Below are 17,328 nucleotides of genomic sequence, written 5' to 3' on the forward strand. Positions count from 1 at the left end.
TCCTTCAAAATCTCATTGGATAGCGGTTAAACGACTTTTCCGTTATATAAAAGGAACGATAAATTACAAGCTAGAATACTCTTTAGACATTTAAGGATGTTTAGAAGGATTTTCGGATGCTGACAGGGCTAATGACTCAAATGGCAGAAAATCAACTATAGGTTTTCTCTTTAAATACCAAGGAGGACCTACTTCGTGGAACGCAAAGAAACAACCTACTGTCGCTCTCTCCACCACAGAGGCTGAGTATATGGCCTTAGCCTCAACATCTCAAGAACCACTTTGGCTTCAATCTTTATTGCGAGAACTAATTAATTGGAATCAAGAACTTATATTGCAAACGTTTATCACGCACGTTCAAAGCACATCGTTATCAAATTGTACTAATTTTTATATTTTTGATGTATTGAAAATAAATATTATTACTGTTCAGAATCTCAAAACATCAAAAACAAGTGGCTCCAAAAAGTTCGAAAGTGTTGTCAAAGTTGATGTTGAAATTGCTGTGTCAATATGTCATTGTCTAGGTATAGTTCGTTTAAAGATGTGACTGTCTTTTTTTGTTAGTTGAGTGACAGATGTAATGGTGATTTTCACTGCCCATTCGGAAAAAAAATTACTAATTGAACGATTCAAACAGATCTAATGGCTTCTAAATTTTGTTCACGTTTGCATTACTGTAATTTGGTTGAATTCAACAATTGACATTTCAGTTTTGTGACAGTTAAACGCCATTTTCGGGCTTCAGAAAATGTCATTTGATAAGAATGAATTTTAAAAATGTTGACATTTGGAAAGGATGAATTTTAAAAATTCGTGGAACTTCTTAGTTTAGGAATAAGGTAACTCGTTTTAAAATCTTTTTCTTCTTAATAATGAAACGATGGATGTCATATTTTGATTTTAAAAGTTAGTAGCATTGCACGATGAAGTTGGTGTCGAAGTGGATGATGCTGTGTTATTGTTTTATTCAAAACCATTTAAAACAAGTGGCTCTAAAAAGTTGCACGTGTTGTCAAATTTGATGTGAAATTGCTGTGAAAATATGTCATCGTCTAGGTATAGCCCTTTCAAAGATGTGACTGTCTTTTTTTGTTAGTTGAGTGACAGATGTAATGGTGATTTTCACTGCCCATTCGGAAAACAAATTACTAATTGGACGGTTCAAACAGATCTAATGGCTTCTAAATTTTGTTCGCGTTTGCATTACTAAAATTTGGTTGAATTTAACATTTGACATTTCAGTTTTGTGACAGTTAAACGTCATTTTCGGGCTTCAGAAAATGTCATAAGAAGTTGACATTTGGAAAGGATTAATTTTAAAAATTATTAGAAATACTAAGTTTAGGAATAAGTTAACTTGGTTTTCTTGCTTCAAAAAATTATGTTGACATTTGGTTAGGATGAATTTTAACAATTAGTAGAAATAATAACTTTAGGAATAAGTTAATTTATTTCGAAACTCTATATAACCGACATTTATGTACTGTTTCTACTAACCAACAAATGCAGCATTTTTTTTTTTTTTTTTTTTTTGAGAAATAGCATGGAAGATCTTTTTTTACTAATAATGAAATTATTAAGACTTTACCTATTTCACATTAAATTTAAAACCAAGATCAAAATCAAAATAAATAGACGAAACAAAAAGATGGATGTCATATTTTGATTTGAACAAAAAAATTTAAAATTTCACTTTAAAAGCTGTTAGCAGTACACAGCGACATTATTTCGATGTGTATGTTCCTCTGTTAATGTCAAAGCCATTTAAAACAAGTGGCTCCAAAATGTTCGAAAGTGTTGTCAAATTTCATGTTGAAATTGCTGTGTCTATATGTCATCGACTAGGTATAGTTCGTTCAAAGATGAGACTGTCTTTTTTTGTTAGTTGAGTGACAGATGTAATGGTGATTTTCACTGCCCATTCGGAAACAAATTACTTATAAAACGATTCAAACAGATCTAATCACTTCTAAAGTTTTTTCTCGTTTATATTATTGAAATTTGGTTGAATTTAACAATTGACATTTCAGTTTTGTGACAGCTAGACGTCATTTTCATGTTTCAGAAAGTTTCATAAGAAGTTGACATTTGGAAAGGTTTAATTTTAAAAATTATGATGTAATCGGAATTTATGTCCTGTCTCTACAAACCCAAAAATGCAGTATTTTCTTAGAAAAAGAATGGAAAATCTTTTTCTTCTTAATAATAAAATAAATAAGACTTGACCTATTTAACATCCAAATTAAAACCATGTACCTACTACGTACAATGTATGTTATCTACATTTCTTAGTGGTATATTCATGTCACTTCGTATATTGTTTGTTGTAAGGTTTATTCAAGTTTATTTTGAAAAATCACACAGAATTTCAAAAACTACACGAAGTGACACATGAATACACCATGTAATTATTGACTATATTAAATTTGACAGTTTTAAATCCTTAGTTCTTTTGTCACATCTGACAACTACACAATTCCTATACAACTCACAATCAGAACACCAACAACAGCAAAACAAACAAATAAAAAACGTTCCAAATTCACCCACAAAACTTTACGTCAGTTGAAAATCATTACAAAAGAAAAATGACAATAGAAAAACAGAAAAAGACAACAACAACAAAGTAATATTTCGTTAGATCCCAGATTCTGATGGTGACGGGCTAACTATACACCACAGGCTATATTATGCGAAGTCAGTAACCAAACCACAAGCAGGCCCAATAATGACAGTTGGCCTACTTCCACAGATGCAAATGACCACATAAGTCACATAACTTATATTGAATTGTGCAATATAGAATTGGATTGTTACGGGTGGGTGGCTGGTTGGTTGGTTTTGGTTTTGGTTTTGGTTGCTTGGTTAGTTACCGTCACCGTCCAATTCACAGCACGGCAACAATGCGATAATGGGGAGCGAATATTGGCCAATATACCAGTCATTTTCATTTCCACAAAAAAATACTTAATTGCACTTCTTATGCAAGCGAAGTAACGAAAATAAGCTCAAATCTCACATTCAAGCATTTACCCAATGCACTTAAATAAACAGAATTCAATTTCAATCGCAGAATGATTGATCTCAGGCAATGCATTCAACCAACGACTATGAGAACTGTCAGTTGGCCCGTCGGCGTTCGTCGTCGTTGTCACTGTCAGTGGATAAAGGCACGACAACATCTTCCTTTTAAAACAGCAACGACAACAACAATAACAAAAAAAAACAAAAGGAGTGTCAACTTGAGCTCGTGCCAAATTCAAATGTCACTGACCTCGTTATAATTTCACGACTTTTCCTGGGTCATGATCTCAATCATGCGATCCACAGTTTTCCCTTGCTGATGGTGCACTCACAGTTTAGCTAGCTGGGAGTGTAGAACCTATAAATAAAGCGCGCGCATTTTTTTTCTTTCGAAATGACAAGGTGTGCTTTGCCGACTCGACACGGGCCTTATGCGCTGTGGAATCTAACCAGATTCTGCACATCTATTTTGGTTTCCTCTCAAGAGTCTTAAGAGGAAGAAGTTGGAATGCGGCTGTAAAAGACCAAGCGCGTGCATTAAAGTTCTTTTTTCATGATTTTATGCCACAACAACAACAAAAATATTTTCAGAAGTTGAAGAAATTGGAGTGCACGACTCTATACTATTCGGCCTGCCTACTTGCCAAGCGAAGGCGATGAATCTTGTAAAGGGAAGAATATATATAATTTATGCTATTACACTTTGGATTGAGAAATAAGATATCTATATACCTACGTTGAGTATAAAACTTTAGAGTATACCTAAGTGAGGTGTTATTTGAACTGTGTTTTGGCATTTGGGAAATTTGACTCCCATAAGACTTGACTTTAGGAGCAGTATGTTCACTCAGAAGAAACAATGTCTTTACGCTGTAGTACAGATATTTAACAGAAATATAGTCTAGCTCTTAGTTAAACGTTTAAATCTCAAGACTTATATGAACATTTGCATGTTAATTACTTTGTTAACATACTTTGAAAATTATGTTTTCCTACAATGTAGTGTAATAGTAACCTAAGAAACTGTGAAAAAGATCATTATCATATTTACCTATGACCCAAATGTAATACATACAAATCAGTTAAAGTTAAATCAACATCTAGTCTAGATAAGCCAGAATATAAAAATCCTACGTCAACTTTTTCACATTTAAGATGACCCAGAAACTTCAAATTGACATCTTACTGAAGGTTTTTTAATAGAACGTCTATATAAAGTCTCCACCATACTTTTGTTCTCCTTGTAAGAAAAAAAAGTCGAAGGTCAAAAAGTCAAAACCCATTTTCATCAAAAGAATAAAAGTCCAACAGAAATTAAAAATGGCTTCTCAAGTGACGCCAAGTTGACAGCTGAACAAAACAAAATGTGTCATATGAATATTAGACTAGATCCGCCATCTTTTGATGGATCTATAGAACTGAATATAAATGAAAACACTGTACCTTACTTTAATTTAACCTTTCAAGGTACAGTAAGTCCAAAATAACCTTAAACTATTTGACATTCAAAATAGAGAAAAATAAATGAAATTAAAATCTACTTTTATAAAAAAAAAGTAAAGTCTTGACTCTTAACTTAAAATCTATCTTTGTTTTTCAACTAAAAATGGCTTCTTTTTGAATTGAAATAATATTGAATTGAAAAAAACTTACTTACCAGGAATGGTATCACTTGATCCAGTTGAACTCACTGATGTATGACCATCGGGACTCTGTGGTTCACGTGGACTGATTGGTGTTGGTGGCGTTAAAGCCGGTGGTGATATTCTTAAAGCGTCGTTATGTTTTAAATGAAATTTTATTTGTATTGTATTTGTGCCAACACTGCAAGTAAATAACACAAACGGAAAATTAAATAAGTATATTTAAATAAAAAAGTTATTTTATATGGAATTTCAAACGGCTTTATCAATAAAATACAGTTACAGTTCAAAGACATGTTCTTTTTTTTTAAGCACCCGTTAATTCGTATAGAAATTAAAATCTATTTTAAAAGAAATTAAATTTTAAGTTAAATAATTTTCTTGTTATTTATACATTTTAGTTTAAATAATTATCAATCAAATTGTTTGACTTTTTTCCTCTAGACTTACGTTGAAAATTAATCATGAACACTGCACTGTTTCCACTTTAACTATGTTTCATAAAAACAATACTTAAATGTGAAAAACAAAATTTTAAGCAGTGCGGGATTTCAAACAAAAAAATTCCAGAACAAAAACGGTTACTTAGACATTTCGGAAGAGAGTTAGAGATCAGAGAGACTTTTTTTTGATCATCGATATACATAGGTCAACAGGCCCGGACTTAAAACATTAACGTCGGTTAAAAGTGCAAGGAAATAACTAAATTGTTGGTTATTTTTAAATATTATTGCCTCCTTACCGGTACAGTTTTTGAAATTGTGAATAAAAATGTCTTCAGATGTTAGAATAAGGTATAAAATAGTACAGTTTGTGGTTCTTAGTCGTCGTTTTAGATTTCAATATAATTATGCAAGTAATAACTTTCTAAGCTCGGTTATTTTACTTAACTTTTTTAAGCAACTGTATTACCCACGACTGCTATCTTAGCAGTCTTGGGTTCAATTCTTCCCTATCTATAGATTTTTGTACGGGTACTGCATCTTGCGAGGAATTTACAAATCCTTTCCTCAAAATATGCGTTCGGGTGCGGCATACAAATTGTAGGTCCCCTTTATTTCTGACATTAATCGCACACAGGAAAGGTCATTAGGCCTTAGTTCTTTACGGTCTGTTGCACCACCTAATTTTTTTTATATTCTTATGCAACTTGATTATCCGAATGTATTCAAGGACGCTACCTAAATTTTTAAATAAACTTCTAAATCCGCCCATGGTTTAAGTGCAATCGATATGGAGACTAACAAACAGTGGTTCTAAAATTGGAAAAAAAGTTAAGTTTAAAAGTAAGTTTACTAAAGTTATTACTGTCAAAGCTTTAAATAAAAGGAAAACTAAAACAAAACAGGAGACTGGGATGCGACCCACACTGATAATATATCCTGTCTATCGATTTGTCTTGGTTAAAAGTTTGTAGGTTTTCGTGTTGGGTTAAAAAAGTTGTTTGAATTATTCTTAAAACATTTTAAACTACCAACAATATTTTTCTTAGAAAGAAATGGTTTAGTTTGAAAATCAAGTTTTGTTAAATAGATTTTTAGTCGAAAATTTTTCTTTACCAATTTTAGGAGCATTTCTTAAATTTTTACAAATTAGATGAACGACATTTGAGAGATATCAAGAACCGAACATCAATTTTTACCAAATTTAAGTACTATTTATTTGTACATTTTATTATTTATGAAAAAATTGACAGTTGGATTTTTATAAAAAAAAAACTACTGAATATCGAAAACAATATTTTCTGTGAAATTAAAAAAGTTTGAAGACAGTATTTTTAATTTTTGAAAAGATATTTGAGTATAAAGTACATTTTTACCAACTTTTGTTAAATTTTCTTCTAAGTTTTTATTTTTTGTAAAAAAAAACTGTCAATTTGATTTTTCTCAAAATTTTTCAGAATGTTGACAACAATATTTTTTAAAAGATAGTTCAAAGCTAATATCTCAAAGTTTTGAAAAGATATTTGAGTCGAAAATCAATTTTTACCAACTTTTATTAATTTTGTTGTTTACGTTTTTATTTTCTGTAAGAAACTGTCAGTTCGAATTTTTTCAAAACTTTACTGAATGTTGACCACAATATTTTCTAAAAGATGAAATAAATTCAAAGCCAATATCTCAAAGTTTTGAAAATATATTTGATTTGAAAATGGATTTTTACCAACTTTTGTTAATTCTTTTTTTAGGTTTTTAATTCTTTGTATAATGTAACTGAGAATTCGATTTTTTTCAAAATTTTATCAGGTGTCAAAAACATTATTCCTCGTTACACAAAATTGTTTTGGACCATTTGATATTTAGGGTTAACTAAAATGTTCACCTTTTTTTAAACTGCTATGGTAAGAAAACCGCCCTTGCAATTTTCTTGAAAGCTCTTTCTGCATCTTTCTGCCTTATTATCTGTATAACAAAATTTATTTGAAGTCGATATCTCTTCTGGTTCTTGATCTATGGACAACGAAAAAAAAGTCGCGAACGTACGTACACACGCACACACATACATCTTCCTAAAAATCTTTTATTTCGACTCTATTTTCAATTTGACAAATCTAACCCATTATAATACTTCCTATGGGAAGTTAATAAGCCTTATGCCTTTTTCAAGAATTGCTCAATAATAAGCTTCATTTTTTATTGGTAAGCTTTTTGGATAACTATCGCCTTTGAATGATTCATCTTTTGACATTTCACAAGTAAAATATGGGACTATAAAGAAGTTATCACAGTTAGCTACAAACATCTTGGCCGTATTCATAGGGAGTTATTAAAGTCGTGATTTCTTGATCTATAGTTTAAAACTTGTTGGTTAAATAAACACAGCTCTTATTCATAGTCAATTTTCCAGGAGTGTTTAGTAGAACCCCAGGTTAAGGTTGTATTCTACTACAATTACACTTCAAATGACAGGTCAAAGCGAAAAAAATACTGTTATATTTTGTCGTTCCTCTTGGATGTCAAAAAAAGTTATTAAAACAAAACTATTTATAATCAAAAAAAAGCAACAAATAACGTTCTTTAATATTTAATATGAACAACAATGAAGATATAATTGCGAACGGCAAGTAAAATGTCGATTTATACCGTAATTGAAGACCAGAATTGCGGTATCAATCGACATTCTTCAAGTTAACGTACAATTTATTTTATATGATTTATTTTTTCAACTCACAAACAAAAATCAAATATGACATTTCAAAATCAAATGGGGTGGCGCAACAGTCCGTTGTGAACCAGGGCCTAGTGACTTACAACTCTCAACCATTCCTGTGTGCGAGTACTGTTGTCAGGAATGGAAGGGACCTACAATTTAAGGCCGAATCCGAACGGCTAGTTTGAGAAAGCACTTTTTCATGACAAGAATTACTCTTGAAGGAATTGTCAATTCCTCGCAAGAGGCAGTACCCGCGAAAATTATTTTTTTAAATTATGGTGGCACAGGCAGGGATTGAACCCAAGACCTCTTGCATGACAGTCCAACGCACTAACCATCATGCTACGGGTACTACATAATAATATGACATTTGGCTGTGATAATAACTACTTAAACACAGAATTTCCTATGTGTATAGGTAAACCACAGATTAAGCCCTAAACTAAGGTTTAAATTTATTTATAAATAGCCTAAATTTTAGACTTAGTAACAACTAAGCAAGAGTTTAGCAAATATCTATGATTATGCCTACTTGTGTTTAAAAACCTTTAGACTTTGCTCTTGAAAATTTCAGGAAAATTACGAAATACGAGTACAAATTTATTTCCTCTTATTGGGAAACCCCAGACTTTACACAAGAAGTTATTGTAATTCGTCTGATTGGTTAAACTTTTTGATATTTCTCGGCTTTTAAGGGTTCCATTATTCAAACCAATCATTGGGCTTTTTGTGGCTTATAGCTCCTATTAAAAATGTCTGTCATTTCTTGATTAAAATCAAGCATTTCCGGATGGGAATAAAGCATTGGAGATAAGGATTGATCATTGAAAATAAAAGTGACCATCGGGAACAGAAGAGAACGCTTTCATTGGGACGATTATGTTCCAAAATGTAAAATTAACAATCAGCTGAGTAAGAGCTCACTTTAAATTCTCAGAACAATGTGTCTCCGTGTGTACCTACTTACTTCTTTAAGGGCCCTGCACATGAGAGTGAACAACGAATGAACGAATGGACGAACAAACGTGATTTTGCACATTTCCAAAAGTCATTTTCAAACAAAAACACATTTAAATTATAAGAAACTAATTGACACTAATTTAAGGATAATATAATTTGCATTTTGCTCTCTAAAACGAAACAATTTTGTAAAAACAATTTGATAGTAACGAAATGTAGTCTGGTTGCTACAAACTGTCAAACTCCATTCGCGTTCCACATACCATCCACATTGCAACGAACAAATTGTTCGCGCTCAACTTAACCTCACAATTATACCAATCTTGTTTTGTTTTTGTGTGAAAGGTCATGGCTGCGGAAAATATGGAGATAAGGGTAAATATAAATTGACAATTCGTCGCTGTCTGCGAATATAAATGAAGCTCAGGTAAAAGAAAAGTCAAAATATGCAAACATCCACAGTTCGCAGTTCTTAAACACTATTCACATGAGCACGACCAACGAATGAACAAATATTCGTCTACTTTAACATTTTTTTTACTTGAGAGTTTTTAATTCGTAGCGAATAAAATTTGACTTTGACAATTGACCAATACAAGAATGATTTTTTAGGTTAAATATGCCCGATTATTTTTTTCGTCGCGAGTGTGGATAATGTAGAACGCGAATAAAGTTTGACAGTTCGTATCAACTACATTTTTTTTCGAGACGAATAAATGTGTTTTCTTAAATTAATTAATATATGGTATTGAAATGTAAAAGTATGCATCATAAATCAAATAGAAACTATATTGCTATCATTTGTTAAGAATTTGTGTGGAAATATGTCTTCAAACGTATATAAACTCACATCTTGTAATTCATTCGTCGTTTGTTGGTCGCGCTCATGTGAATACTCCTTTAGCTCATGTGCAAGATGATTAATATCAGACGAACGAAACAATAACATTAGGTCTGTTTGCGTACAGTCTAATTTTACAAAAAAATTCATAATTTAAGTAAATCCTGTTTGCGCGAGACTAAAATATTTCCCCAACCTACGAATTTTATCCCAAGAAATTTCTTTGCGCTGATTTGTGAAAAGTGTCAAATTTGATTAAACTTCAAATAAATTACATATTAAACTTGCTCACTTTTGCTGTCACTCATAAAATTAAAAATGCCTGCAATTTTCAAGTTTTAATTTATTCAAATTTTTTCATAAAAAAAAAAACAATGGACGATGATGTTGCTTGAAGTTGGTTGTCTTCATTTATCCATTTACACACAAAATATAAATAAATTGTAAACACGAAAGAAAACGATGTTGCTTCAAAATTTATATTTATAAAGTTGTGGGAAAATTTGTTGATTTCCCGTTCGCTTACTTTTTTGTAGTTTTGTTTTTCTGTGAGAGAATTTTTGCCCCACCCTTTAAAATACGTCTTTACGAATTTTAGTGCTAAAAGTACGCGAACGGACCTATTTTGTTTTACACATAATAGGTCCGTTCGCGTTCATTCTGCACTAAAATTCGTAAAAAGAGATATTTTAAAGAGTGGTTATAAAATTCTCTCACCAAAAAAAACTACAAAAAAGCAAGCGGACGGGAAAACAAAAAATATTTCACACAATATTACTGTCTTGTTGCTGTTCTTTGAAAATTTGTTTTTAAATGCTATAACTGACAGCATAGTAGTACCCGTGGCATTATGGTTTGTGCGTTGGACTGTCATGCAAGGGGTCTTGGGTTCAATCCCTGCCTGTGCCACCTTAATTTAAAAAAATAATTTTCGCGGGTACTGCCTCTTGCGAGGAATTGACAAATCCTTCAAGAGTAATTCTTGTCATGAAAAAGTGCTTTCTCAAACTAGCCGTTCGGATTCGGCATAAAATTGTAGGTCCCCTCCGTTCCTGACAACATTACTCGCACACAGGAATGGTTGAGAGTTGTAAGTCACTAGGCCCTGGTTCAGAACGGACTGTTGCGCCACCCCATTTGATTTGAACTGACAGCATAAGCGAGCAATTTATTCAATTTATTTGAAATTCTATTGACACTTTTCACCACAGAAATTTCTTGGGCTAAGATTCGTAGGTTGGGGAAATATTTTAGTTTCTCGTGGGCTCTCTCTTTTACGAAAAGCTACGAAATTTTTGACTACACGAACAGGATTTGGTTAAAATTCAGATTTTTTCGTAAAATTGGACTGGAGGGTACGCGAACAGACCTAATGACGTTATAAAAAATAAAATGAATACAAATACGAACAAAAAATGAATGACGTTTTTGACATTTGTTTTAGAAAAAAAACTCAACTGACAGCTTTCTTTTTTAACAAACTAAAAGAACTGTCAAAACGTTGAGAATATTTTGACAGAAAACAGTTTAAACTTTAATTATGTTCTTAATAGTTTTAAATAATAATTTGGCTTACTAAAAAGAAAATATTTGTAAATTGATAAATTGATGCCACCAATTTACTATCTATTATATCTTATACGATATTTAACTTTATTTTATATATCAATATATATCCATTTGACAATAAGTTGACAAGGACAAGAAAAATGACACAAAATGTTGATGTTGGTATCTTTATGTCCACACTTAAAGTCTCCACGTTAAGTCTCAAATAAACAATTAAACCCCCCAAAGAAGGACAACCAACATACTTACAACCCATTTCCTCTATACGCCCATAACTTTGAAGATCACCCTGAGGAAAAATATTTATATTATTTTACCTCTAAACCTCCCATTTATATGAATAAAGCCAACAAATTAGAAGAAGAAGAAGAAAAAAAAAGTGTATTCAACGTCAAGTCAAGAGTTGTGCTTCTTTCCGTCTCCGTCCGGCTTTGTCGTCGTCGACATCTTCTATGTCGTCGGTCTTCTGTCGTCTAATACCCGGATACGATGCAGGCTTCAAGGTAATCCTTTGAATCAATTATTATAGTCCTGGTGTATTCAACCTCTATGAACACATTCCACCTTGAATTTTTGTCTCTGTATATCAGCCTCTGCCTGCTCCTATTGCATCCTTGAGAATAAGAAACACAAACTAAAATATGTGTATATGTGGAAGAAAATACTGCCATGACAGTGTTTATTTAATTTTGTATTCTCCTTTTGATCCTTGTTGTATTCTTTATACATTGTTTTTCTGTATTTTGTACCAATAAAAGAAAATTCATATTTAATAACGAGAAATAAAAAAAGAAAATCGATATTTATGCGTTTTTGTTTTATGCAGTGAATGCCAAAGAAACATTATACCACCTAAAGAAGGATATTTTCAAGGATGTTTTCATATCATGATACAATTAATGTCCATATTTTAAGAACATGTCATGTACTCGTAACTTTTGATCATACATTTTTAGAACGGGATATTAAAGTCAATTCGATTTTTATTGTTCGATAGTTTATAGTAAATAAAAATAAAAGTTGACAAACCGTGGTGGGTATAAGTAAGTTCCTTCCCTATTTCTTAGAAATTCTTCAATCGATTATACTATACGTCAATCAAGAAGGTACGCCTTGGTGGTGTGTAATAAGTGAGGTTAATAATTTTTACGGAAAGGACACGCGATATGATCAGCAGATAATATGAGGGATAGCAGATAATGTCTTTAGTAAGAAAACAATTCTTCCAGGGTGACATTAGATAGTAAGTTTTTCAAAGTTCAATTCAAAATCAGAAGATGACATAAAATTGCAAATGGCGGCAATTGTCAATTTTACTTTTGACATTTTGTGAAGTAAACAGAAACGAAATAGATGTATGGAAGAGTATTTTAATAATTTTTCAAAAACTTGCAGAAACATTGGTATGCGAAATGAACTACGAGTCTGAGCTTAAGCTTATGAGATTGAGAATTTGCAATGAGACAAAGCTCATTTTGGTATGCAAGAGGTTTGACTCATCTCACTATCTCTGTCTCAAAATAATCTCCATTTGTAAAATGGCTTCTTCATGTGAACGAAGATGTTAATAGTTTTCATATTAATTTTATTAAGAAAAATGCTATTCTTTTGACAAAAAGCCAAGTTCCGGATTTAAAAAAAAGAAAAAAAACTCACCAATAGCGTTTAAGGCGGAATTCGCAAAAACATTTGGAAAAAACATTGAAATAAAGCAAATATCTAAAAATATAACAAACATTAAAACTAGACTTAAAGACAAATGCGACAAAAACAAAACTGGGAAAAAAAATTAAACTCAAGCAATGGGAAAAAGCGGTATGGGATTTATTTAACGGAGGCCTAGAAAATTCGAATCCCGTTCTAAACAGGAATGAAGGTAAGAACGAGCATTTATTGAATTTATTTTAATACATTTTTAATATTATATACAGGAGCGGAAAAGGCTGGCGTTAATAGAGACGAATCCTCTGATTCCGTTGCAAGCTGTTTGAGCTGCCCAAACATCCTTTCAATGATGACTCTCTCTTTTGTTAAAATATAGTTAAAATTAAGTTCGGCGGCACTGACCATTAAAAATGGAGTTAGTCCATAGCCTTCCTCGCCAATTATTACACTTGTTGAACTTTCAAGCCGAGTCTGGTAAATATCCGAATTCTTAAAGATTCTCGAATTCAGGCATGAGTGCAATCAATTGCTCCAATACAGGATGGAAATTTATATTTTCTAAGCCAAATTATTTTTGCAGCATCTTTATCTTCTACCGTATTAGGAAACTTGATCCACTCCTCTTTCCTAATTACAATTTTCTCAGTTACTTCTACAACAATGTTGGAAACTGTGCTTTGATCTATTCTAAAATCTTCGCCAATACCGCTTTGAAAGCCAGGATTACCAACAAATCGTAAAAACACCATTATTCTGGTCTTATTTGTTAATCGACCTCCTCGAAAAGCTTCGCGATTTTCAAAAAAATAATTCGTTAGAATTTCAACTTGTGTTGGGGTTAACCTATAAAGATTCCTAAAATTTCCTGTTGACTCAACAGGAGCAAACAAATTTAAATATTCAGCCATTGCGGTTTCTGAGACAACAAATTTACAGCCTCAACATTTTACAAGCTTTACCTCATTTAAATGAGATAATGCTTTCTTCCTGCATACGGAAATTTCGAGATCGATCACATTTTAGTAAGTTTTGTCTCAAAACGAATTTGCATAGGAATGATAGCAAAAGCTCAAAATAATGAGTTTTGAGACTGAGCTAAAGCATTTCGCATACCACCCATTTTGTGTGTTCCATCATTTTTAATTTACAAAAATATTAGCAACGTACAAGGTATTTAGATAATTCGAATATCGAACAATATTAAACTGTAATGTGATTTGAACCGATCTAAATTATTTGGCATTTTTGTGTGAAAAAAGGAAATAAAAAAGAAGCCACTCTGAGAACTTCTCATCCCTGGTCGTTCTTGATTTTTCTAACAGTTTAAAAAAATTCAGTAGCAAAATTTTGTGTGAGATAAGAAGATTTTAAGTCAGTAAATTTTCAAACATTTAAATCTTACTTTAAATCATTTTTGAACTGGAAGTCACCTCCAAAAATGAGTTTTAAAATTAGGGTTGACTCTTTGATAATTTTAAACGATGTAAAGCATACTTTAAAGCTAAAGCACTCGTTAGACTTTAAGATCAGCAACATACTTCTTTATCTTTTTTAAAGTGTACTTTCTTCATTTGACGTTTGTCATTTCATAACAAAAATTTAAAGAAAAATGTTTTTTAAAAGATGAGAAGATAATAACTTTGAATTGAATAAAGGTGAGTTAAAAAAAAGGCAAACAATGAGACCTCAAGATTCGAATTGGGAACCTCTCGATCTGCAACGGTTGCTCTACCTATTTCCCATATTAAAACCGTACAAATGTGGTAGGGCCCAAATGATTGTTAAAATATATTATAATGTGAAGGTGTCTAAAAACTAATATGTTCTTCTCCATTTTGGTTTTTCATTAAATAAAAAAACTATAAAATTAAATAAATAGCTATTGTTTTATTCCTTTGAATAAGACCGCTTACACAAATGCGCTAGAACAAGTTTAAAACCGATAAAAGTTAGAGTAGAATCTTACTACGGATGAGTTTTTGACATGTATGCGAGTCGCGAATGGATCTTATGTTATTTCGTTCTCAAATGTTGGTACGATTGATATTGCATTTGTATTTGATGGCAGTGTTCGTTGAGTAGTTGTTCATTTAGAATCATGTGTTTCCATTGGGGAAAAAGATCCATCTGTTACTGTTGATATTATTTAGTTTTGTTAATGAAAATGGACTAACCCGTCTTATTTTGCAAGAGAAAACAAATGAAAAGATAATTTAGTTTTGCTATGTTTCCACCAAAGGTTTATTTCAATTTAGATTAAACAAATCTTTTTGCTATTTCCACCACACAAGAAGAATTATAAATGATTAATTTTGACAGCACTTTCTAAAATTCAAATGGTGTTTTGATGTTTTTTATGAAGTGAAAGTGTTGTTCAACGCTGGTAAAACCAATGCTTAAGCTTTTCCATCTGTCCTATTCTACAGGTCTCTTCCCGAGTGAATGGAAAACTGCATTTGTCCAGCTTGTCCCTTCGTCCATTTGCACTTACGTCCCTTCTTTCCAAGGTCATGGAAACGCTGATTAATTATCAGCTCAAGAACTATCTTGAAGAACGGAAGCTTCTTAATGATCGACAGTATGGCTTTCGTAGCAATAGGTCCACTGGTGATCTCATGGTTCATTTCACCGAACAGTGGAACAAACCTTTACATCGTTTTGGAGAAAATAAGATTATAGCACTTGGTATTTCCAAAGCATTTGATAGTGTTTGGCACCAAGCTCTCTTATCGAAAATGTGTGATTTTGGTATTGGCGAAGCTCTTCTTCGTTGGATTAGAAATTACCTTGCTAACCGTTCAATACAAGTTGTATTAGATGGTTCAAGTCTGAAATTCATAAAATAAATGCTGGTGTCCCCCAGGGCTCCGTTTTGTCTCCGCGACTCTTCCTTTTATTCATAAATGATCTCTTGTCTGTCACTCCTAATCCATTAAACTGTGTCGCCGACGACAGTACCCTCAGCTTTTCATATTTGTTTCGAGATTCACATCCTTGTCCTTCGGATGTGGAACTTAAACGGCGGCGTATGATAAGCTCATTAAATTCTGATCTTGACAGCATTGTCCAACGGGGAATCAAAAACCGTGTAGAATTGAATGCTTCGAAAACTCAATGCTGTCTTCTGTCTTTAGAGCGTAACGCACCCCCGATGCCACTTTCTATAAGTGGCACTTGCATCCAGGAAACCAATCAACTTTCGGTACTCGGTTTGTGTATTACAGATCACCTCTTATAGAATGATCACATATTCGATATCGCAGGTGCTTAGGATTTCTCCAACGATTCAAGAAATTTTTCAGCCCGTCTCATCTGGCTATAATCTACAAAGCTTTCATCCGTCCAAAGCTTGAATATAATTCACATATCTGGGCAGGTGCCCCTAAAACAAGATAAAATCTCTTGGATAGAATTCAAAAAAGGGCTTTTAAAATGATAGGCGACAGAACTATAATCGAAACATTTACATCGCTAGAAAACCGCCGCAATGTTTCATGTCGTTCGTTGTTTTATTGATATTTTTACAAACAATGTTCTGTCGAATTAGCCAGTTGCATTCCCAAGGGAATAGAGTCGAATTAAGCTCAATTCAAATCGATTCAGGTATATATATAGAATTGAGACGAGCATCAAGCTCGCTTCAACACCATATGTTAATGTAGTAGTCTACGAACAAACCCGCTCCTTGAAGTTTTAATTTTATGTCAAATTGTTTGGTAAGAACTTTGAAATCTAAATTTCAAGATGTTTTCTTACCATTTTTTCTTAGAAATTGTCCATTTTATTAGTTTTAGTTAGTTTTTTCGCTGAAGTTATTTTTAACTTTCATAAAACTTTCTTGTATTTGTATTTTTTTTAATTACTATTCTGACAGATCTTCTGTCAGTTGTTCCAATTTTTAAATACAAAAATCTGACTACTGCCAATGCATTTTCTTGTGAATTTTCTACTATACTTATAGAATGCCAAAAAACCAGGCGTTTTTATAAGATAAAATTAGTTTGTGTGCAATATCTATAATTTTTACAAAGATATTTGCCTCGAAAATCAATAATTTATATTAAAGTTAATAAATTTGTTTGCAGTTGATATTTCAGAAGATTCTACTGAAATGGCCTACTAAAAAATGTTCCCAAACGTACGGGCTTACAGACAAAACGTGCAAACACATCTCTCTCAAAGCCTCTTATTTAGATTCAAGGGAGTCAAGAAATATCAATATTTCCAATTCGACAAATTGGACCGATTTAAAACTCCCTTGTAAATACACGAACCTTGTTTGTGTCTCATTCCATTTTCCAATGATCTTGTTGTTTTGAAAAAAATATTACTTTATGTTTTCGCCACAGAACAGCGGAAATCAATTTGGATATTTAGAATAAAAACAAATATTTTTTTCGAAATTCAACAAAATTCGAAATTACTCAACAAAAACATTGCAAATTGGCGTTTTTCTTTTTTAGGTCAGAT

At 32.2% G+C, this 17,328-nt stretch overlaps 1 protein-coding gene across 3 annotated transcripts in view; it reads right to left on the reverse strand.

Annotated features, from left to right (window-relative positions):
* The window catches only part of LOC129944270 (ecdysone-induced protein 78C), a 143,251-nt gene that overhangs the window by 117,129 nt on the left and 8,794 nt on the right, over nucleotides 1-17,328 (reverse strand). For all 3 annotated transcript variants that reach the window (XM_056053597.1, XM_056053599.1, XM_056053596.1), the window contains one exon: nucleotides 4,685-4,851. In XM_056053597.1, coding sequence (XP_055909572.1) covers nucleotides 4,685-4,851 — 167 coding nt within the window. The remainder of the gene's footprint in view (nucleotides 1-4,684; nucleotides 4,852-17,328) is intronic.

Source organism: Eupeodes corollae, chromosome 2 (genome assembly GCF_945859685.1).
Source record: "Eupeodes corollae chromosome 2, idEupCoro1.1, whole genome shotgun sequence".
NCBI lineage: Eukaryota > Metazoa > Arthropoda > Insecta > Diptera > Syrphidae > Eupeodes > Eupeodes corollae.